This window comes from Haemorhous mexicanus, chromosome 20, assembly GCF_027477595.1.
Source record: "Haemorhous mexicanus isolate bHaeMex1 chromosome 20, bHaeMex1.pri, whole genome shotgun sequence".
NCBI lineage: Eukaryota > Metazoa > Chordata > Aves > Passeriformes > Fringillidae > Haemorhous > Haemorhous mexicanus.
This window is the reverse complement of record NC_082360.1, coordinates 9,996,682-10,021,512: the sequence shown is the minus strand read 5'-3', so window position 1 is coordinate 10,021,512 and position 24,831 is coordinate 9,996,682. Positions and strand designations below refer to the sequence as shown.

The 24,831-nt window shown below is 46.1% G+C and overlaps 1 protein-coding gene across 1 annotated transcript in view; it reads right to left on the bottom strand.

The window, feature by feature from the left end:
* Positions 1-651: 651 nt before the first annotated feature.
* The window catches only part of KCNJ16 (potassium inwardly rectifying channel subfamily J member 16), a 27,056-nt gene continuing 2,876 nt past the window's right edge, over positions 652-24,831 (bottom strand). Inside the window, exons 2-3 of the mRNA XM_059864554.1 lie at positions 6,026-6,496; positions 652-4,442 (exon numbers count right to left, since the gene is read on the bottom strand). Of these exons, the coding sequence (XP_059720537.1) occupies positions 3,578-4,442; positions 6,026-6,441 (1,281 nt within the window). The 5' untranslated portion in view covers positions 6,442-6,496 and the 3' untranslated portion in view covers positions 652-3,577. The remainder of the gene's footprint in view (positions 4,443-6,025; positions 6,497-24,831) is intronic.

Here is a 24,831-nt window from a genome sequence, read left to right as displayed (position 1 = left end):
AGGTCCTGTTGTTTCACCATGGAACAGCCCAAAACATATCCAGGTTCTTCCCTTTGGGCTGGGGGGAACTTTCCTCCAGTTAACTGGGAATGACTGGAGGCTCAGGTCTGTGCTCCTGCTGGGGGATGCACGTGCTGTTCCTTTGGTTGGGTTTTTGGGAGCCTTGTTTGCTTTTTTATTGCTCAGCCCTACAATGGGCATGGAAAAAACCCCTGGGAAATCCTCACTGAGAAAGGGGAGATGGGGGAGGAAGAGCCTCCCTCTCATTTATCCTTTTTATCTATTTTTCCTACTTTTCCATTGTTTCCAGTGTCCTGCAGGAACATTTCCTAGGGAGGAAGGATTAGGAACTGACTCTGCCAGAACACAGAGCCCACCTAAAAATAAACCTGGAGAAGAAAAGGTCCCAGGGAGAGCTCAGATCCTCTTCCAGGGGCTAAAGGGGCTCCAGGAGAGCTGGTGAGGGATTGGGGACAGGACACAGGGAATGGCTCCCACTCTCAGAGGGCAGGCGTGCATGAGGATTAGGAAGAAATTATTCCCTGTGAAGGTGGTGAGGTCCTGGCACAGGTTGCCCAGAGAAGCTGGATATGGAAGCTTAAAACATGTAGCAGAAGAGATGAAAAGCCCAATGTGCTCTCACAAGGTGTGTGGCAGAGAAATGTTCTTTATTTTGATGTCTTTGTTCATTAAAAAAAAATAAAGAAGAAGTGCATGCATTGCTATTCATCATCAATATACATAGTGTTTGTAGTGGGATAAATGAAATTAAAGTAACAAACAGGGAAAAAGGCCAGGGTGGTTGAGAGCAGCATCCTGTCTCCATCATGGGCTGGGGTCAGAGGCTGGAGATAAAAGTAGAAGAAAATATAAAGTGTTTTTTTATGAATTACATGCTCAGGAGAGAAGTTTCTTCCTGACCCAGGCACACCTTACCAGCCAAACTCCAGTGTTTGTATTTATTATTGGTATCTCCCTGTGCCAAAACACTCAGGACAAATCCCTAAATCAGACTCCTGGTGCTTCCACTTCCAGCAAAGCCATTCCAAAGGAAGAAGATTTTCCAGAGGCTCACAGGGAAGAGAACCTGGGGAGGGGAAGGCAGCTGAGCTCCCCATCCTCACAGGGAGAGCTGCTTTGGCACCCAGCCCCTGGAATTGGCACCTTGGGAAGGAGTGTGGAATTCTGGTCACTTATCTCAGCACCACCTCAGCTCTCTGAGTGCCTTTACTCTGTGGGTGAGCTCCTGCAGGGCCAGCAGTGCCCACGTGGGACATCCCCCGTGGCTGGGAATCACGGGATCACAGAGCAGAGGGCTTGGGAAGCTCCAGGCTGGCCCTCCTGTCTCACTCCTGACTCTGCTTCCTCCTCCACCAGCTTTCCCAGAGCCACCACAGAGGTTCCAAACCCTCCCCTCTGCCTCCCTCACCCTCGGTAAGTGTTTCCTAATTATTTTCCCTCCCTTTCCCCCCAGTTTAATCCCATCTTTTCCTGTCCCATCCTCTCCCAGCCCCAGACTTCCACCCCTTCCAAAAGCAATTTCTGTGTCTGAGAGCTCTTTGCCTCCCAACCCTTTTTAGGACTGGAGCACGGCGAGCCACTTCCCTCCTTCCTCACTGGCAGCTTTTCCACACATCCCAGTTGCTCCTCATCTTTCCCAAAAAGGGAATTGAATAAAAGCATTGAATAAGAGCATCCCAGGCAGGATCTGAGGGGAGTGGAAGGGTTAATTCCCATGTCTGGAAGGTGATATTCTATTTTATTCAATCCCAATGGTGTTTTTTCCAACACCACAGAAAGTACTGAAACCCTTCCACATTTTCCTACATTTTCCTACATTTTCCTACATTCCTTTCCGTTTTTTTCTAGACTATTTCCCCCATGTCTGCCAGTGTTTAAATCCAGGAAACAAGAAGATGGTTTTTACTGCACTTATAAGTGGTTGCTGCTGATGAATCAGCACATAAAACAGGCTAATTAATGAGTTTTGGAATAGCTAACACCCCTCAGGCTTCAGTTTTACCTAAAGGGATCATGTTTATCCAGAGACAAGTGCTAGCAAAAGAGAAATACATTCAAATAATCCAGCAATCCTACTACTACATGGAGTAAATTGCAGGGGAAAAAAAAACAACCAAAACACTTAGCAGGCTATTTTTTCTTCATTAAACGTGATGAGCTCATAAAAACCCAATTAATTAGTCAGAATGATGTGAGTGACTCGTCAGACCTAATTTTAGCAGCCTAAAGTTAGCCAGCATTTCCACAGCAGCCGTTTCATCTCCTTCAGCAATAAATGGAGAGGGATGAACACTTCCAGGAAAAACCCATCCTGCTGCCCTCAGCTCCCCAAACACCTGAGGAAGGTGGAGTGAAGTCCCCTGTGGAGACAGAAGAGCTCCAGTAACCTCAGAGAGCAGCCCAACACTGAATTTCTCTGCTGCTAAGGGCAGGTGAGATCAACCCCACAAGCTCCAATTTGATTATTTTACGTTTGCAGGGTAATTAAACGCAATGCAAATGAACTGCAATCATCAGGGGCAAAAGCATGATGAGGCATTGCTCACTAGATAATTACAGAGATGTGCAGAGCAGGAACTGCCACGTCACAGACACCTTCAGAACATTCTCCTTTTTTTCCCAGTTTGAGCCCACAGAGGAGTTGTTGGATTTCTCCACGAAGGATCACTTTTACACAGCCAACTGAGACAAGCATTTTTCATTTTGACAAAATCACTCTGTTTGTTCTCCAGATTGATCTTTGTCTTTGCAGGGAAGTGCAACACGCTAAGGAGAAAAGCGAAATGAAATGAAATGAAAGAGGATTTGATATAAAATATTGCACAGCTCACTCCAGACATGATCTTCTCCTCAAGGCTCAACCTGATTTTGCTGATTCAAAACTGGAGGTCTTGTTTTGATTTTTTTTTTTTCTGACCTCCTGCATCCCTCCAGCTGCTGAGGGAGCAGCACCTCAGGGACTGGCTCATGATTAGGGAATGAAAGCTCTCCAGGATCCCACTGTGGATCCCACAGGACTGGCAGGGTATGAACAGAGGCCCAAAGCCACCCAGGAACACTGGGGTCACTTATTCCCTTGTCTTACAAAGAACAGCCCCGTAGATTCCGCAGGGGAGCTTTGGGATGAGGCTGCACCTGAGGAATCATTTGTTGGGATAATGGAGCTTCAGAGCCTCCTGGAGGGTCTGGGAATGGGCCTTCCAAACCAACGAGGCAGCTCTGAAACCCCTCCCCAGAGGGCCCAGGGCATGGTTTGTGTGCCCTGCTGAGGTCAGTCTGTGTCCCTGGGCAGGGCCAACCCTGGTCCACGCAGAAGAAAGTTCACAGAGGGTTTGCTCAAGAGGCTCTCTGGGCATCCCAAGTGGAAGCTGCTCCCTTGTGCCCACAGCTGCCCTGGCAGCCCAGCAGGGTGTGACAGTGTGTGACAGAGCGTGTGACAGTGCGGGCAGGCTGTCAGCGAGGTCTGGGACACAAACTCTGCACACGAGTTCATTGTTTGCATCCGAGGAGCTCCGAGGGGACAGTTTGTTGGGAGGGGTTCCAACAGCAGGAGAAGTCAGATTTGGGACTCTATGGAGAGCCTGCTCAAGGTCACAGCTGCTTTCCTGTAGGAAACCTCTCCAGGAGGCTGGCTGGAAGCTGTCACCGGCTCTTCAGGCTCCTCACAGCTGGTGACGAGCGCAACAGCGCTGAGGGACTTCTGGTTGTACTTGATTTCCAGGGCTGACTTCTCCTCTCGTTTCTCCCGCGTCTTCTCGGCGCGGTTCCACTCCTGCTCCTTCTGCTCCAGCTGCATGGCGCTGCAGTGAGGGGCGTACACCTCCGTGGTCTCCTCGAACTGCAAGCAGTCCACCTTGTAGTACTTCTTCTTGACGTGCAGCACGTCGTTGAACCTGTGGCCCCACAGGATCTCCCTGGGGACGTAAGAGCTGCGCGACTGGTGGGAGGTGCCCGTGGAGTCCCCCGTGTAGACAAACGTCACCAGGATCTCAAAGTTGTCCTTGGCCAGAGCTTTGCGGTCCAGGCCGTACAAGGGGCTGTCGCTGTCGATCTCGTGCACCACGGTGACCGGCGTGACCAGGATGATCTGGTCGTTGAGCAGTTTCAGGTCGCGGTACTCCATGGCCATCCTGCCCTCCTTGTCCTCCCTGTAGCGCAGCAGCTGCGCGCGCACCGAGCCCTCCACCATGTGGTTGGGCCGGAAGTCCCCGATGCGCCACATCAGGCAGAATTTGTCGTCCCTCAGCCCCACCACGGCGTAGTAGCTGAAACGGATGGTCTGGGCCCTCTTGCGGGCCGTGGCCATCTTGGCCAAGGCCGCCCCGATGATGAAGGTGTCGATGATGCAGCTCAGCACCGACTGCAGGATCACCATGAGGATGGCGAGGGAGCACTCCTCGGTCACGCAGCGGTAGCCGTACCTGTGGGGTAACATCTGAGTTAAATGGTGACCTTTGTAACCTTTGGAAACCAATGGAAACTCTTGTAAAGGTTTCTTTTTAACTGAGCCGAGAGGGGGAATTGTTGGATTCCATAAAATCAGAGAGGTTTGTGTCAGAGACATGTTCTATGAAAAATCCTTTCCTTAGGATCTTTCTTCCTGAGAAGCTCAGAGGCCTCAGGAACAAAATGTGAACAATGATTATCTGCTGCTGTGGAATGCAACAGGTGCATCCTTGATTGGTCCATGTTGGTTGTTTCTGATTAATGGCCAATCACAGTCAGCTGGCTCAGACTATGAGAGTCAGAAGCTTTTGTTATTCATTCCATTATCTCCTTGCTTGCAAGCCTTCTGATGAAATCCTTTCTTCTATTCTTTTAGTATAGTTTTAACATAATATATATCATAAAATAATAAATCAAGCCTTCTGAAACATGGAGTCAGATCCTCGTCTCTTCCCTCACCCTGAGACCCCTGTGAACATCACCACAGGATTTGGGGAAGCTGCAGAAGGCAGGCCCAGGGACAGCAGAAATGTGATTAGAGCTAAGCAGTAGCCATGAGATAGGTCAGCAGAAAAATTATGTAAGAAGTAGAAAAGTAAGGACAAATAGAACAATGGTCTCTGTATTAACACTTGTCTAGAATAACTCCCTAAGCTGCAGAAAAGTATGTTTGAAATATTAGGAAGACATTAGATATTATGAAGTTCTAATCATGGAGCTCTGTGCATTGTGTTTGAAGGCTCACAAGCAGGTATTGTATTTGAAATAAGCAAGCATTGTTTAAACCAAGGGTACCTGTGCTTATAGTGGTTGGATGGAACCACTGTCAATGTGCTTCTGCTTTGTGTGATTGGTCAAAAAACTTATAAAGTGAGTTGTAACATTAAGTTCTTGGTCTGCTGCCTGCGGGCTGATGGCATCTTCCCATTGTCATACCCATGTAATGAGACTGAAAAATAAAACAGCTCAAGGCTGTTCTAGAAGTCCTGTCCTGTCTGTGATTTGTACACAGCCTGTGATCCTCCCCTGAAGTATCATGGATCTGCAATCCCATTGGCCCAGTTCTTACTCTGTGCCCACTTTGAATCTCCCTGTCAAGCTGTGCAGGGAGAGCACAGACACTCTCTTGGCACTTATTTCTCTTCATCTTTTCTTTCTAACAAAAAAAGGGTGAATTGTGGTGTTCCATTTTAGTTCAATGGTATGCTCTGTCTCACCCCTCAAAATTGTATTCCAAGGTTTACTCCAAGCCTGTGATCCTCCTCTGGATCTGTAATCCCATTGGCCCAAGTCTTATTCCACAACCACTTTGAGTCTCCCTGTTAAACTGGGCGAGGCAGACCAGGCTCTCTTGGCCCTTTTCTCCTTAGGCTCTCCCTCTCTCCCCCTTCCCCTCTTCTCCCTCAGAAACCCCAATATTGGGGATGGGACCCCCAACAAACCCTCACTGATCAGCACCCTCAGAAGCCATGTGGAGTCTCCTTGCCTGCCTGCTGCTCCCAGCGACCACACACGTAGGGGGACCCCCAGGGACCCTCAAACGAACAGCACCGCGTACCCGATGGTGGTCTGGGTCTCCAGGGAGAACAGGAAGGCTCCCGTGAAGCTGTGCACGTTTGCCACACAGGGGGTGAGCTCCTCGTTGCTGAACAGGTCCCCGTGCTGGACGGCAATCAGCCAGAACACCAGGCCGAAGAACAGCCACGAGAGCACGTAGGACAGGGAGAAAATCACAAACATGTGGCGCCACTTGATGTCCACCAGCGTGGTGAAGATGTCCACCACGTAGCTCTCCCACTCCCCGAAGATGTGCTTGAAGTAGACGTTGCAGCTGCCATCCTTGTGGAGAAATCTCTTCTGCAGCCTTTTCGCCTCCTTTTCGGGGCTGTCCCGACAGGCACCGCGGTAACTGACTTTGTTTCCCTGGATGTTTACGGGCCTGTAGCAGCCACTTTGGTCGTTCATCTTCCTCATCTCTGCCCCAGCTTACAGAAGGTCCCAGGAGTTGTTTTCCTTGTTCATTGGAAATCTGTGAAATAAAGGAGAAAGTCTGGTTTTATTTGGATTTCCAAATCTGATCCCGTTTACCCCTGGAGCTGGATGGAGCAAAAATAACCAGTGCAGAGCAGGACTAAGAGACAAGGAGCAGTCCTTGGACCTGGGTTAAGATTTCTTGGTTTTGTTAAAACTTGGATTTCTCAGAGGCATTTGGCACTGCACAGTGGGGGCTGCCCCAGGTGACTTAAAAATTACCACCACGGGTAATTTTTGGAAGGGTACAGGCTGTGACATCCTCCACCCAACTTTGCTCAAAACCAGGCCTGGAAATAGGGCACAGCTACAGATTCAACCAGTTAGAAATGTCCTTATCAGCCCTAAAACTTGGCCTGCAGATGAAAAGAGAAATCCAAACCTTTGTGGTGACCTTATTGTGAGTAACTCCTTTAATGATCCCACAAAGCAACATTGAAAGCAGGATGAGCTCCCCTGAGAAGTCACAAATGGCACAAACCACTTAAATTTGGCTAAATATCGGAGGTAATTCATTGTTTTTTACGATTTTCCTTGTTTTTCCCCGTTAGGAAAAAAGAAAATGGGGAAATCCCCTTATTTAGAAGCAAAACTTCAGTCACATGGGCAGGGAAATTCAGTGCTGGTGTGTTTAAACCAAAAAATGTATCAAACACATGAACATCCATCATTATTCATGTTCCAGTATTGCCCAGAAAAACCTGCTTTTGTGAACTTGACTGAGCTGGTGCCACAGAGACACGTTTGTTCAATCTGGAGAAAATTATTTACATTTCAAATAAAAAAAGAAAGCCCTCTGAGGTCCTGGAAAGCCTCTGAAATCCTTCCTTAAAGCAAACAAAAAAATATCCGGCTGCCAAAAACATTTAAATCTTGATTAATGAGTTTGGAACAAACAGGGAGGGTGTTAATGGAAGTTGTGGGTGACGCAAATTTAGGAAGTGATGTGGATTAGGAGATTCCTCTTGGATTAGGAGATTCCTCTGTCAGAGCAGAGAAGAACTGAGCAGTGCCAGCTCTGGGCCATATTCAGTGACCAAGAACAAGAATTATCTTAGAAATTGAGAGCTCATCACCTGGAGTCCAATAAAAACCACGTCATTTAAAAAGGCAAATCCTTTTCCTGCAGGTCTCCAGCTCATTCCATGACATCCCAGCCATTAACACACAAAGCAGTCAGAAGTGATGGGGACACAGCAGAAAAATTCCAATTTTTTGCTAATTTCATGCTTCTAACTGATATTCCTAAAGGAAAAAAAAAAGAAAAAGAAAAACCAAACCTAGTATTTTTGCAGGAAACCTGTCATTATCCTTCCAGAAACTGCAAGTTTTTGATGGAAAAACGACAAGCTCTTTTCCCATCTTTAAGCTGGCTTCAGAGTTTGGATGTAGGCTTTCAGTGGAGCCAAGAAATCCATGGGAAATGAATTTAAGGAAAGCAAATTTCAGAAAAACCAACTGTCCTAGGGGGATTCTTTTCCTCAGGTCTTCACCCCCTCTGCCTGAGCAGAAATGACTGCACACACTTCCAGGCAGAAGAGAGTCAGGCCCAGGAGTGTGAAATATATTGGATGGACTGGATTAACAGCCCAAGAGCTCTCTCCTCATCCAAGGAACAATGACAAGCATGCAGAGACATTCATCCAAAAACACTTAAAAGCCAAACATAGTTTCCATTTCTTTTTTTTTTTCCTCTTTTTTTCCCCTTTTTTTTTTTTTTCCAGTCCAGAAATGAATGTGACATATGGTGTCGTAGCCTCAGAATGTGGCCTTCATTAAAAAACACAACATTAATGTTTCCAAAAATACTTCTTGGAATGGGGTCTTTGGAAACATTCAGATGACTTGCTTTGCTCAGAGTTTTAAACAAACAGTGCAGCCTGCTCTGCTGAAGACCCAACATTTTCAAAGCTGTATTTAACAACAAACAAAAAAACTGGAATCTGTTGAGGGTTGGGTTTTTTGGTTGTTTTGGGGTTTTTTTTCAAGGACCTCATCATGTGAGGTGTGAAAATGAAGGGAACTGCAATCAGGAGCCAATATGACCTTAAATAAAAACATTTCTAGGGTTTTGTGTGGAGGGGCAGCTCCAACCTCTCTTCTCTGACAGAGACAGGACCAAGGGAATGCTGGAGCTGGGTCAGGGGAGGTTTTGTTGGATTTTAGGAACAGGTTCTTCCCCCAGAGGGTGCTGGGCACTGCCCAGGCTCCCCAGGGAATGAGCACAGCCCCGAGGGTGCCAGAGCTCCAGGAGTGTTTGGACAGCTCTGCCAGGGGTGCCCAGGGTGGGATTTTGGGGTGTCAGGGCCAGGAGCTTCACTGGATGATCCTTCATCCCCCCCAACTCAATATCCCATAATTGTCCTGCTTTTCTTATTGACTGCTTCCAACCAGAGTTCCTTGAAAACGCTCCCAAACACCCCAGGACTCTAAAAGGGACTCAGATTTATGAGTCAAAGGCTCCTGGGTGGATCCCACTCTCTGCTGTCACCGTCAGAAAACCTTCCCATTTCCAAAATCGTGTTCCACTGGCACCACCTTTGGATTTTGGTGGGGAGAACCTTGGAAGGGGCCACACACAGCAACAATGGGGTCAAGGCCACTCTGATTTCCTGGTCATCTGCCACAACCAGGAGACAACTTTGACGTGGAGGTGACCTGTTTGGGGAACTCTGACTCTCCACAGGGTTTCTCCTAAGCTGGACTTCTAGAAATACTCCAGTGGATGTCTGAGATGGGGCTCTGGCTGGTACAGGAAGCCATGGAACAGGCTGGGACTGCCCAAAACAACCCAAAGGAAATCTGCAATAAGAAAAGGAATGTGATGTAGAGCTCCCTTAACCAAACCCAAAAGTCCAGCCCTGGAGCTGGATGGAGCAAAAAAGAACCAGTGCAGAGCAGGGCTACCAGCCAAGGATTGCTCCCAGGACCTGGGTTAAGCTTTCTTGGTTTTGTTAAAATTTGGATTTCTCAGAGGCATTTGGCATTGCACAGTGGGGACTGCCCCAGGCTACCTAAAACCCCAAACTGCACAGTGACACTGCCCCACATGACCCAAAATCCCAAATTACACAGTGGACACTGCCCCAGGTGACCCAAAATCCCAAATTACCCAGTGGACACTGCCCCAAGTGACCTAAAACCCCAAACTGCATAATGGACACTGCCCCAGGTGACCCAAACCCCCAAATTACCCAGTGGACACTGCCCCAGGGGACCCAAAATCCCAAACTGCACAGTGGACACTGCCCCAGATGAGTTAAACTCCAAAATACCCTGTGGACACTGCCCCAGGTGACCCAAACCCCCAAATTACCCAGTGGATACTGCCCCAGGTGACCCAAAATCCCAAAATACCCAGTGGACACTGCCCCAGGTGAGCCAAAATCCCAAAATACCCAATGGACACTGCCCCAGGGGACCCAAAATCCCAAATTACACAATGGACACTGCCCCAGGTGCCCCAAAATCTCTGGAAAGAGCCTCCTCAGCCATTCCTGCCCAGTATTTTGGGTGTGTTTAAACATAATCCAAACCTGCACTCTTCAAGGCCACCTCTTCGAGTCTCTCAAGTGCAATATTAATAACTTTAATAATTAATAATCATGCAGCATAATTAATAACTCTCTGACACTGATGTTGCTCAGAACATTCAGGTGCAGCCCCCCCTTGGGTGTTCCTGGATGATGTAAATCAAATTATGTTCCTGGATTATGTAAATCAGTTTTAGGTCTGTCCCTCGTTTCTGGGGACACCGTGGAGCAGACATGTGATTTCCCTGTCCCAGAGCAGCCCAGGGAGTTTGGGAACCCAGCTCTTTGTCCCTCCCTCCCTCCCTCTGCTGAGGCACTCTGAGTCCTGCAGAACACTCAGCAGAATCTGATTATTACCAAATTATTACCAAGGGCCACAGAGCCCCAGCCAGACTGATGGCCTTCAACCTCAGAGTCATTTCCAAATCCTGATTTTCCAAACTGGGAATATTGGACACATCCCTAAGAAAGCCCCACGACTCCATGAGAGGTCCTGTTACCTGGGAAAGATTAACAAAGGGGGTGGGGGAGGATTTAAAAACATTCTCTACTCACTAAAGCTCAGGGATCTGTTGTTGCAAATGACTCTCAGATGTTGCCAGGAAGCGTTTTCACCTTCCTCGAACACTGACACATAAACCCTCCCCCTTTTCTGCCTTGCTTTTACTTTCTCTGGGCTTTTTCCTGGATTTCTGGGCATGTTTGTGCACATCATGAGCCTCCCCTTGCATTGCAGCACGGCTGAAGTTTTTTTTGCTCTCTGTTCTTATAAATGTATTTCCTCCCTTCAAATGAAGGTTTGTCAGAGATAAAAATAAAGCAGCCAAGCCAGGCAGGGTGGTAGGAAGGCAGAAACAGAGAAATCTCAAAAGATTTATTTAAATGGCAGAGAGTTGTTCTAGAGAATAAATGTATCTGAAAGCACAATAATTGTTAATTATCAAAGCCAAGGATTTTACTGAGGTGGATTTTACTGAGCTGGATCCTGAAATGCTCAGGGAGATACAGAACTCCAGAGCTCTGTGTTCAGGGGCCTCCAAACTGAACCCCAAACTGTTATTCTTTAAATATTTCACCCCAATCAGGTGCGGGAGGAAATTCCTGCATTTCAAAGGTCATGAAGGGGTGCAGTGGCAGAACCAGGAACAAACCCAGCACCGGCTCTTACCCACCGAAGAGCTGCCCCAAAGCAAACACCAGCAGGAGGAGATTTTCTTATCACATTTCTCTTTCCATGCAGTTCCTCTTGAGCAGAGCAGCTGTGCCAGAACAACCCCAGCTCCTGATTGTCAGCTCGCTCAGAACAGCCACTCCAAAGCCTCGAGCATCAAGCTGAGCCTTTCAAAGACTTTCACTGGATGTAATTGTCAATTTAATCCCGATATTTGGAGTTCAGGGCTCAGGGTTTTGTGAGGATAATTAATCCCTCTTGCACCGTAACCTAATACCTAACAAATTGCTGCTACACCCCTTTTATGACTCCCTTTTCCCATTGTGTAAACAATAGGGGTGGATTTTTGTTCGGTGACAACTTCACTCAACAGCCTGTTTGTAAAACATTAAGCAAAACAATGTGAAGATCTGGCTTCCAGGATAATTCTGTTCTGAGATCAAATCAAAAAGAAAACAACCCCAAACCTCCAAATTAAATTGTGTCTCTTTTAAATTGGTAATAAACCCTCTCACCCCCACACTCAAAGTGGCCTCTCTCTCTCTCTCTCTCTCTCTTTAGCAATCACCTCAGATTTCTGCTTCATTTTGGAAATGATCTGAAAGGTTTCCAGTTTTAGTCATTGTTGTGTAACCCTGGAAGGGTTTCAGCTCCGAGACCACAAATGTGACAAGTCAGAACCTTCAGGGCTGCTTTGGGGCTGGCTCCGAGGCTTGTTCCTCAAAACAAATCCACCACCCACAAAACCTAAATAAATCCATTGTAGGACAGCATCAAGGCGCTTCCTTCCTTCCTTCCGCCACTTCTGCCACTTCTGCCACTTCCGCAACTTCCTTCTTTCCTTCCTTCCGCTACTTCCTTCCTTCCGCCACTTCCTTCCTTCCGCCCCTTCCTTCCACCACTTCCTTCTACCACTTCCTTCCTTCCGCCACTTCCTTCCTTCCTTCCTTCCACCACTTCCTTCCTTCTGCCACTTCCTTCCTTCCTTCCTTCCTTCCTTCCGCCACTTCCTTCCTTCCTTCCTTCCTTCCACCACTTCCTTCCTTCCACCACTTCCTTCCTTCCACCACTTCCTTCCGTCCTTCCTTCCGCCACTTCCTTCCTTCCACCACTTCCTTCCTTCCGCCACTTCCTTCCTTCTGCCACTTCCACCACTTCCTTCCTTCCTTCCTTCCTTCCTTCCTTCCTTCCTTCCTTCCTTCCACCACTTCCTTCCTTCCTTCCTTCCGCCACTTCCTTCCTTCCACCACTTCCTTCCTTCCGCCACTTCCTTCCTTCCACCACTTCCTTCCTTCCTTCCTTCCTTCCACCACTTCCTTCCTTCCACCACTTCCATCCTTCCTCTCACTCTTTTTCTTCCAAAGGGATTTTCCTGCTGCTCACAGCCAATCTTTCTCCTTCTGATCTGGCCTTCCACCGTCCCAGGCTGCTCCAAGTCCAGCCTGGCCTTGGACATTCCAGGGATCCAGAGGCAGCCATGGCTGCTCTGGGCACCTGTGCCAGGCCATCCCCACCCCACAGCCAGGAATTCCTTCCCCATATCCCACCCAACCCTGCTCTTGGTCAGTTTGAGCCAACTGATTATCCTGGGATATTCCAACATTTCTGTGCCCCTTATCCATGAATATTCCTGTGCTCCTTATCCATGAATATTCCAATATTCCTGTGCCCTTTATCCATGAATATTCCAATATTCCTGTGCCCCATATCCAGGGATATTCCAATATTCCTGTGCTCCTTATCCATGAATATTCCAGTATTCCTGTGCCCCATATCCAGGGATATTCCAATATTCCTGTGCTCCTTATCCATGAATATTCCAATATTCCTGTGCCCCATATCCAGGGATATTCTAATATTCCTGTGCACTTTATCCAGGGATATTCCAACATTCCTGTGCCCCTTTATTCAGGAATATTCCAATATTCCTATGCCACTTATCCAGGAATAATCCAATATTCTTGCGCCTCTTTATTCAGGGATATTCCAACATTCCTGTGCACTTTATTCAGGGATGTTCCAATATTCCTGTACCCCTTATCCGGGAATAATCCAGTATTCCTGTGCCCTTTATCCATGAATATTCCAACATTCCTGTGTCCCTTATACAGGGGTTTTGTGATTTGGATTTTAATTTTTTTTTTTTTATTAAGAGTATTTATTGTTTTGCTAATTATTTTTGTATGTATTGGAGTAGGTAAGGTATTGTTATAAATATAATTATGATGATAACTGATATATACATGTTTAGTTTGATTTTTTTATTATGCTGTAAAGTTAAATTTATTGAGTAGATTATTTAATTATGTTTCATTATTAATTTTGATTTAATTCATATTTCAATTGTATGTTTTTATTAATGGCTTTTGAATTATTATATAGGTTTACATAATATATTTTATTTAAAAATTTTATATTTATGTTCATATATTAGTAAAAGAAAATTTATTGGGTTTTTTTTGTAATTATTATTTAGTGTTTATATATTCTTATATATTATTTTAGAAAAGAAAATTTATTGCTGTTTTTGTACAGTTATTATTTATATGTTTTATATACATTTTTATATATGATATGATTATAACATTTATATATAACATTATTTATACATGTTATATATTATTTATATATGTTTTTTATTAGAGTTTTGTTATTTTTGTAGAGTTGTATGTTTTATACTTTTGCTATTGGTTAATAAATATTTAACGTGGCAGAAGTAGCACAATCCCACACTGGAGTGGGGCAGCTGGGCCACTGCCATCCCCTCCTCCTGCCTGGAAATTCCTGCTCCAGGTCCTGTCCCCACCAGCTGGGAGCCGTTTGCATTTTGGGATTCAGCAGGACAGAAGAGTCTCCACTTGTGCTCAAGCTCTTGCAGTTTCAGTCCTAAAGCTGCTGCAGCTGGGACACATCCTAGGGCTGGACACCATGGAATGGGTTGGCTTGGGAAGGACCTCAGGGATCATCTTCTTCCATGGAGCAGGGAGCTCCAGCCCCACCCAGCCTGGCCCTGGGCACTGCCAGGGATGGGACAGCTGGAAAAATACACTTTATATCCCACCTCTCCCTTTGGAATCAGTGACCAAGCTGGTCCTTGACTCAGCAGGACCCTGGGCTTTAATGCAAATCAGCTGTGAGGCAATCAAACACCAGTGCCAGTGCTAATTAGCAATTCCTGCTCCCCTGGCTCACGGCTGGCCGTCCTGATGCCCAGGGAAGCTCCATTCCCATTCTTCTGCACGTTCCACCCCACACTGCAGCTCAGGGATTTCCCTCAGCCCCAGAAAATTCCTCGAGGAACTTTTCCCCCTGCTTGGCCCAGGAGCAGGAGAACAGAGTGCTGGGGCTGTGAAAAGCCATCCCGTAATTAATGAATTAATGCAATCAGCAGCCTGAGGGGCAGGCCAGGAGCAGTGACAGAGTGAGAGCAGAGAGAGCTGGGCCCTCATTTCACAGAGCCCCAGCTCCCCTGATGCTTTCTGCCCCTTCCCAAAACACAGCAGGTTATTATGAATAACCTGGGAATCTGATATTCCAGGAGGGATCTTCCAGGGAAGCTTCCCTAACGTCACAGAGCAGCTCTGCTTCCCGAGCTCTCTCAGCCAGCTCCTGTCCTTCCTGTTCGCTGCACTCCGGGCACAAGGGACAGCCCAGGGGACAGCACGGCCCCGAGCCACTGCACTGCCTGTGGCACCTCTCCAGGGGGGTTCCAGCGTCCCTGGGCACCTATCCAGGGACATTCCAACATTCCTGTGCCTTAATCCAGGGATATTCCAACATCCCTGTGCCTTTATCCAGGGATATTTCAACATTTCTGTGCCCCATATCCATGAATATTCCAACATTCCTGTGCCTTTATCCAGGGATATTCCAACATTTCTGTGCCCTTTATTCATCAATATTTCAATATTCCTATGCTTCTTATCCATAAATATTCCAACATTCCTGTGTCCTTTATACATGAATATTCCAACATCCCTGGACCCTTTATTCATGGATATTCCAACATTCCTGTGCCCCATATCCATGAATATTCCAACATTCCTGCGCCTTTATCCAGGGATATTCAACATCCCTGTGTCCTTTATTCATCAATATTTCAATATTCCTGTGCTACTTATCCATAAAAAATCTAACATTCCTGTGCCACTTATCCAGGGATATTCCAACATTCCTGCACCCTTTATTCATGAATATTCCAACATCCCTGGACCCTTTATCCTGGGATGTTCCACTATTCCTGGGTCCCTTATCCAGCAATATTCCGACATCCCTGGACCCCTTATCCAGGGGTATTCCAGGATTCCTGTGCCACTTATCCATGAATATTCCAATATTCCTGTACCCCTTACCCAGGGATATTCCAGTATTCCCATGCCCCTTATCCAGGGATATTCCTGTGCCCCTTATCCAGGGATATTCCAAAATTCCTGTGCAATTTATCCATTAATATTTCAATATTCCTTTGCCACTTATCCATGAATATTTCAATGTGCCCTTTATCCAGAAATATTCCTGTGCCCTTTATTCAGGGATATTCCAATATTCCTGTGCCACTCACCCAGGCATATTCCAGCATTGCTGTGTCCATATCCAGGGATATTCTAATATTCTTGTGCTCCTTATCCAGGGATATTCCTGTGCCCCTTATCCAGGATTATTCCAAAATTCCTGTGGTTCTTATTCATGAATATTTCAATATTTCTTTGCCACTTATCCATGAATATTCCAACATTTCCTGTGCCATTTATTCAGGGATATTCCAACATTCCTATGCCCCTTATCCAGGGATATTCCAACATTCCTTCCAGGGATATTCCAATATTGCTGTGCCCCTTATTCAGGAATATTCCAATATTGCTGTTCCCCTTATCTCAGGACATTTCAGCATCCCTGGACCCCTTATCCAGGGATATTCCAATATTCCTGTGCCCCTTATCCATGAATATTCCAATATTTCTGTGCCCTTTATCCATGAATATTCCAATATTCTTGTGCCCCTTATCCATGAATATTCCAATATTCCTGTGCCCCTTATCCAGGGATATTCCAACATTCCTGTGCTCTTTATTCAGGCCTGTAGATGAGAGCAAGGTATATATCTAGAAGTTGCCTTTAATAAAAAAATTAAACTTAGGGGTTGTTCCAAACAGGATTTTCCCTCCCTGTGGCTCGCACAGAGGCTGATTTGTGCTCCTCAAGGGCCAGGGCTGGAGCTCTGAGTGAGGAACTCCGACTGGAATTCCTGGTGTGGAAGTTTTCCCCATCCCTGCTGAGGGAAGGAGCTCCTGGATGGGAATCCCGAGCTGCTCAGCCAGCCGTGTTTTTCCTGTTTTACCTCTCCAGGCAAACAGTGGGAAGGAGGGAGCAGATCTTATCAGAGCCCGTGTTAACAAAAATACATCAAATACAAACCTGCTACACTGCAAGTGTCAACACCCCACACACACACAAAAACGATATCTAAACTGCACCCGGGTTGATTTTATTGCCAAAGCAATTCCCTAAGATTGTTTTGAGAGACAACTTTTGTGTTTGGCCTCACAGGTGCTGTGGGCCTGTGAAATAAATGTCTCTCTTATTTATTCCACAATACCATTACAGGGGTGAGACAAGAGTGTGGCTAAAGAGAATTTCACCCTCTGGTTTAAAATTTACTGCCCTGATTCACTCCAGATTAGTTGGGAGTTGGATAAATGATCAGCCATCAAAATTAAAATAAATTCAAGAGTGATGCACATGGCCTCAGTGGGAGATTTATCCTGTTTTGTATCCTGGTTTTTTCATGGGTCATTTTTATTTCACATGGAATTACAGCATCACTTGCTCAGAGCCAGAGTCCTTCCAAATTCAAACACAAATCCAAAGGTGATTAACGAAACCCCAAATCACTCCCAAGGCCTGCCCAGCCCCAAATCATGAGCTCAGGCTGGTGGCATTCCTCTTCTGGAACATTCTGTGTGGTGCTAAGCTCCATCACCTTGGGATGGGAGGAACTTTGGGAAGTGAAGTCTTTGAAGAACCCAAAGTGGTGTTTCCCAGAGGGGGAAAAAAAAAAAAAAAAAAAAACCCCAAAACATCACTCGGGTCTCTTAATTTGGGAGCAACCTCAAGGCTGATCACACGAGGGAAAGAAAGTTTGAATTAAGGAGAAAGAGAAAGCCACCTTCTTGGAGGTGCTGGAACAATGCCAGGAGTGCTGGAACAAAGGGAAAGTGATCTGAGAGCAACAGTGGCTCCAAAAAGACCTGAGGATGGGTTGATGCCTGTTTGGGACTACCTAAAAACAGAGGCCAGACAAAATAAAGAGAATAAAAAGTGTTTATAATTATTGAAGGGCCTTCAGGTACATTTAGGGCAGACAAAGCCCTCCCAAAATGGACAAGGGGTCACAGGTTTTGACACTTTTATAAGTTTGGTTCATTTGCATAGTGGGGGCTCATCTGCCAATTCCAGCTCCAGCTGATGAAGTCATTGACCCCAAGTTTGCTCCCCCAAGTCCCTTTTGTTCCCATCTCTGGCCCTGAGGCAGTGAGGTGCCCTTGATTGCCAGGCCTGGAGAGGAATTGCTGTGTCTGCCCAAAGTGGGGAAGCAGCAGCTCCCACTGCACATGGAGTCTGGAGTTACACACTGCAGAACTGCAGGATACAAATATACAAAATATATAAAAGCCAAAATCCTGAGGCATCAGAGCCTCCAGCCCATCCCAGAGGTGCAGGGATGGAGGGATGTCCCTGCTGCTGTCTGCCCTCACCCAGGACTCTGCTCCTGGTGTCTGAAGGAGCTGCCAGGGGCTCCACCACGCCGTGACGTGTGTTGATAATTATGATCTTATGCCACGGGTTTGCTCTGGGGGTGTTTTTCCAATCAGGCTCGCAGATCTCTTTGTTCTGCCGTGTAAAACCCGGCTCTGAGGTCACTGCTCACCCTCCACACCCTTGGCTGTTTATGGACAAAGCTCCGAGCCCATTTCCCGCTGGGGAGGACACAAAACAGGTTGTGTCATTGTCCGCCTCAATTGTTCTCCAGGACTAATTCCAAGGAGAGGAGCAGCTCACCAGCTTGGGGCTCAATTGTGGTAAAAGCCTCCTATCAACAATGAGAGGATGTGCAGGGTACCAGGCGTGTGGCCGAGGGAAAAAATCTGCTTTTCCTATTAAAGCGTGAATGGGAACCACCTCCACTGATTCAAAAGGAAAACTGGTTAAAGGTTCAGGGCCACCTACTTAAAATGAGTATTCCAACATTCCTGTGCCCCTTATCCAGGGATATTCCAATATTCCTGTGTCCTCAATCCAGGGTTATTTCAAAATTGCTGTGTCCCTTATCCATGAATATTCCAATATTCCTGTGTCGTTTATCCAGGAATATTACAAAATTGCTGTGCCCCTTATCCAGAAATATTACAAAATTGCTGTGTCCCTTATCCAGAAATATTCCAATATTCCTGTGCCCCTTATTCAGGAATATTCCAAAATTCCTGTGCATCTTATCCAGAAATATTCCAAAATTGCTGTGTCCCTTATCCAGAAATATTCCAATATTCCTGTGCCCCTTATTCAGGAATATTCCAAAATTCCTGTGCATCCTATCCAGAAATATTCCAAAATTGCTGTGTCCCTTATCCATGAATATTCCATCATTCCTGTGCCCTTATCCAGGGATATTCCATCATTCCTGTGCCCTTATCCAGGGATATTCCAACATTCCTGTGCCCCCATCCATGAATATTCCAATATTCCTGTGCCTCTTATCCAGGGATATTCCAAAATTCCTGTGCCACTCACACATGAATATTCCAATATTCTCGTGTCCCTTATCCAGGAATATTCCAATATTCCTGTGCCCATATCCAGGGATTTTCCCACATTCCTGTGCCCCTTATCCATGAACATTCCAATTCTAAAGGCCATTTCTGAGGTGGCTCTGGATTTCTGTGTGTGACAGAGGTCAGCAGGGACATCCCAAGGGATGCCAACCTTTCAGTGTGTTTATATTAGAAAACTGAATTATTTAAAATTGAAATTTTAAAATAATCTCAATTTAATAATTGAAAATTGAATTATTTAAGCCCTGTGCTTTTGGCTCAGGGCAGATTTTGGCACCCTCATCTGCATTTCCTTAAAGCTGCGGGCAGCACATTCTCCTGTCCCAGTGTCCCAGCCTGCAAGGCAGGATGTGTTCTGTTTCCATCTGGATGGCAGCTGGCTTTTGTCAGTGGGCAGTTTTCCTTATCTCTTCCACACCCACCCCTCCCTGCTGATAAGAGGCCACTGAATGTCCCTGCATGGCTGATAAGAGCTGCAGCATCCCATTGGGAGTTGTGAGCCCAGGGGGAGGAGCCAAGCATTCCTACCCGGATATAATCTGGAGATTCTGGAACACCAGCACGGCTCCTCCACTGGATTTCCCAGAGGAGGAGCAGCTGCCTCTTCCCCTGGATCTCCAGAGGCAGACTGCACCCTTCTCCAGGATCCCTGCTCCAGCAGAACCACCCCTGGCACTGCAGGAGGGCTGAGCCACAATTCCAGTGGGACTGCTGCCAGCACCCTGACCCACAGGGTGTCAGGCTGTGCTCTGGCTCTGCCAGGGCTGGTTTGGTTCACTGCAGTGTTCATTTTATCTCTTTATTTTCTTCCTTTTTAAAGAACTATTATTTCTTGCTCCCAATTTTTTTTTTTTTTTTTTTTTTCCTGAGAGCCCCTTAATTTTAAATTTATAGCAATTGGGGGTGGGGGGGGGTCATTTTCTCCATTTCAGGGGAGGCTCCTGCCTTCCTTAGCAGGCACCTGGCTTTCCAAATCCAGACACCCAGTCCTGGGCATGGTATCTGTTTAGACAGAACTCTGGGATCTTCCAGAATAAAAGGATCCTTATGCAGGACTTGGAAAAATGTCCAGGCAGGAGGGATGAAATATTGCCTGTCCACACTGAACAGGGAACCTTTTCTTCCTGTGCTGCTTCAGGACTTGCTCCTGCAAGGTCTCGTCTGTCAGCAGATGCAATCAGCTCTAAGAGCCTGAATTACCATCCTGGAAATCACTGGGAATTGTTTTGGTGACACAAAACCCAGCGAGGGCGGAAGTTCTCTGGCAGATTTGGGCCAGCACCCTGCAGAAAGGAGTGAGAGGAATGGCAGATTTGTCTTTCCAAACAAGCTGTGGGTCTACTGGAAGATAAAACCAGCACTGGGAGATAAAAGAAACAATGGGAAGGATTCCACTGATTGATGGATGGAAAAAGAGATTTGCTTTTACAAATAAACTTTAGGGGTACTGATAAATGAAATTAGGTATTGAAAGATGAAAGAAACAATGGGGGAAAAAAAACCCTAAATTCTGTAAGAATTAAAAATGAAAAGGCAGTGTTGTACATTAGAGGGGAATCTTTGGGATCAGGTGTTTTGGGAAGTTTGAACCTCTCAAGTACCTCAGAAATGGGGAAAAACCCCTAAATTCAGTAAGAATTAAAAATGAAAAGGGAGGGTTGTACATTAGAGGGGAATCTTTGGGATCAGGTGTTCTGGGAAGTCTGAACCTTTCAAGTACCTCAGAAATGGGGAGAGAGGGAGATGTGGCTGGAAATTGGGATAAGAAGGGAGGCTGCGTCCTCCAAAAATTGGAGGGACCCCAGGGGAATGCCCATGGCCTCTGCCTTTATTCATGTAAAGCCAAAAAAGGACCCCTCTGTCTCCTTTTTGGACAGAAGCCTCTGGTGTTTGTGCATTAATTTTCCTAACAGGAGCCTTTGGTTCCCAGAGCCATTCCTGGTGCCCAGGACAGGCTCTCCTCAGGGCTCTGTGCAGGGAGCTTTGGTTTCACTCTATTCCTCCCAAGCCCTGGCACACACAGGCTCGGGCTGATTTGGAAAACAAAAAGATTTAACGGCGTTTCCCAAGTTTTTCCACTGAGCAGATTTCAGCGAGGCCTGTCACAAGCTGAGGAATTTGCAGGAATAGTGTCACTCTGATGTCACAGCGGCAATAAATCCTATTGTGCTGGATTGCACTCTGCCCATTAAAACGCTGTGACCTATTGTCATCCAAGTGGAACCACATTCCACTGGCTGCTCAAAAGGTTCTGATTTCACTCAGATTGTTGCCAGGGCAACTGCACCTCCATCCAAAACTGCCTCCCCAGTCACTGAACTCCATTTGAACAGGCTGGAGATAAAGCAAAGCACTAATTACTTATTCCCACTGAAAAAGCCCAAACCAAGCCTTTCTGTAATTATTTATTCCCACTGAAAAAGTCCAAATCAAACGTTTTTTGAGGCCTGAATACCAGAAACTCGCAGGAGCTCTTGGAGGGCTACTTGGGTTTTTATTTTGTTTTTTTCATGAGGCACCAATTGCCTCACTTCTTTGTGGAATGACTGGTTGTGGTGACAAAATACCATGAAAAGATTAATATTCTGAGTCTATCCAGAGCAAGAGTGCACTGGAAATCTCACCACAGGCCGCTCCTGGAAAGAGTCCTCACTCAGCTGTGGAAAACTGAAAGGATTTTCATGAACAGTCGAACAGCTGGTGAAGGCCTGTGAGTGGAAATAGAAATGTTTGAATTTCCCCGTGGAGATTTCTGGTGGAAAGTGGCCTGTGTTTTATGGCCCCTGCTTTTATGGAGTGAACATCATCTCTGTGGCTCAGATTGGTGCTGATCTATGCTTGAGAGGGACAAAGCCAGGTAGGAAATTGCTCTTTCTCCCAGGGCTGCTGGGGATCAGGATTTCCTGGAAAGCAAAAGGGGCCATCCAAAATCGGGTCTGGGAGGTCAGCAGTGAGCAGGGCCGAGTGATGCAGGGTCTGCCACTCCAGAGCAGTGCCCTGCTGCTGATGTGCACAACATCTGGGGCCAATTCCAAACCAGTTTGGGAGAGAATATTTTAAAAGGAACTGGATGGAGATGCCTTTATTAAACATGGGAATTTTCCAGCTGTTTCCCAGTAAAATTTTACTCTTTTATTCAGGTGAGTCCTTTCACACAGCTCTGTGAGCCTATCTTGGTGTTCTCTTGAAGAAAACTTGTCTGAAACAATGGTTGTTCACCAAAATTACTTTTTTTTTAGTTTCTTTGCCAGACAAACTGAAATTCAGCCCTCAGATCTTCTGTGGGAAGTGCTGACCCACTCTCCTAGCAAGGAGAACCCCAAAATTCAGTGGTTCTTCTGCTGAACCCTTCCACTGGAAATGAAGGGCTGAAACCCTCTCCACTCTCCCAGTTCTCCAGCCCACCATGTCACCACAAAGTTGAGAAGTTGAAGATTTTCCTGCCCTGGATGCACCCTTAGAACATGAATTTCACTCCAGAGCAGTGCCCTGCTGCTGATGTGCACAACATCTGGGGCCAATTCCAAACCAATTTGGGAGAGAATATTTTAAAAGGAACTGGATGGAGATGTTTTGTGATGTTGTCTCAGAAATGGAGATGCCTTCATTCAACATGGGAGTTTTCCAGCTGTTTTCCAGTAAAATTTTACTCTTTTATCCAGGTGAGTCCTTTCACACAGCTCTGTGAGCCTGTCTTGGTTTTCCCTTGAAGAAAACTTGTCTGAAACAATGGTTGTTCACCAAAATTACTTTTTTTTTAGTTTCTTTGCCAGACAAACTGAAATTCAGCCCTCAGATCTTCTGTGGGAAGTGCTGACCCACTCTCCTAGCAAGGAGAACCCCAAAATTCAGTGGTTCTTCTGCTGAACCCTTCCACTGGAAATGAAGGGCTGAAACCCTCTCCACCCTCCCAGTTCTCCAGCCCACCATGTCACCACAAAGTTGAGAAGTTGAAGATTTTCCTGCCCTGGATGCACCCTCAGAACACGAATTTATCTGCTTTAGAAAGAGGAACCAAGGATGGAATCCTGACTGGAAAACACAAGAAATGAGCAGTTCCTTGTGAAATGCAGCACGGCCACTTCTGGAGTTCCAGCCCTGCCTCCTGCCAGGCAGGACAGACAAGTTCTCTTTTACAAGTGAAGATGAAAAATGAAGATTCAGGTCAAGCCCTTATCCTGGTTTGAAAGCCAACAGAAATGGGAGGTGGTGTTTGTGTGTTGGGCTCGTTTGGATTTTTCACATAGTGGTTTAATTGCACAATTAATTACTGGAAAGGGGTGGTCTGTTACCAAACTTTCTCACCAGAAGCTCGGGGTGAGAATATTGGGCAAGAAAGGTGACTAATAACAGAAAGAGGGGCAGAGCATCAGTCTCCAGAATTCCAGTCAGGCCAGGGAACCCTGGGGTGAGGGAGCAGCATCCTGGTGAGAGGCTTATGCTAGCTTAGAAAACCAACCCCCCTCTAAAACACATCCCATAAACCCAACTAAGGGAAAATACTTTCAGATAAAAAGATGTCACACTATTCATTCAAGCCTCTCATTAGAGCATCTTTGTTAAATATGCTAATTTGCAAGGTATACAAAATTATATATGCAATCTACCTATATGTGCATTTCAGTGTATTCCATAACAAATTGTTGCACCATAAAATTCCTTATCAAGTGCTGAAATAAAAGCCCTTTATCCCTTAACTGTGTCTAGATCTTCATTTTGAAACTGCAACCAATTGTTGCACCATAAAATTCCTTATCAAGTAGTGAAATAAAAGCCCTTTATCCCTTAACTAGATCTTCATTTTCAGACTGAGGTGAGGGAGCAGCATCCTGGTGAGAGGCTTATGCTATCTTAGAAAACCAACCCCCCTCTAAAACACATCCCATAAACCCAACAAAGGGAAAATACTTTCAGATAAAAAGATGTCACACTATTCATTCAAGCCTCTCGTTAGAGCATCTTTGTTAAATATGCTAATTTGCAAGGTATACAAAATTATATATGCAATCTACCTATATGTGCATTTCAGTGTATTCCATAACAAATTGTTGCACCATAAAATTCCTTATCAAGTGCTGAAATAAAAGCCCTTTATCCCTTAACTGTGTCTAGATCTTCATTTTGAAACTGCAACCAATTGTTGCACCATAAAATTCCTTATCAAGTAGTGAAATAAAAGCCCTTTATCCCTTAACTAGATCTTCATTTTCAGACCGAGGTGAGGGAGCAGCAGAACCTTCCTCACGGAGGAGTGTTTTCCACCTGACCTTTCCAGGAGCTGTTCAGAGCCTCTGCTGGCAGAGGGGCTGCTCAGATCTCAACGTTTTTGTCTGGGAACTCGTCCTTTGCTGGAGTTTTTGTTCTTTAGGAGAATCTCCCCGAGCTAATGACCCATACATCAGTCCCTGCAGTGACAGGTACAGAAATCCTGGCGAGGGCTTGGCTGCTCATTCCAACACTTCCAGCAGAGCTGTTGCTACACCTTTGGAGCCCATCTAAAGAAAGGATTGCCTGGGTATCACCTGAATTTAGCGAGTTTGCAGCTGGTTGATCAGCTGATATTTGCTCAGCTGCCAAACCCTCCATCAGCAAGAGCTGAAATAATCCTGGTTTGGTCAGAAATGAACAAACTGCCCCAGCTCTGCGGGGCTTGGCTGATTTAGCAGCACCCATCTCCTTATCTCACTGCATTCTCACCTGATCAGAGCAGGAATTAGGAGAGAGCAGCAGAATGTCTGCTCTGGGTCCAGAAAAACATCCTGGAGTGTGGCATGGAGGTGGGAGAGGAGAAGGTTTGGGA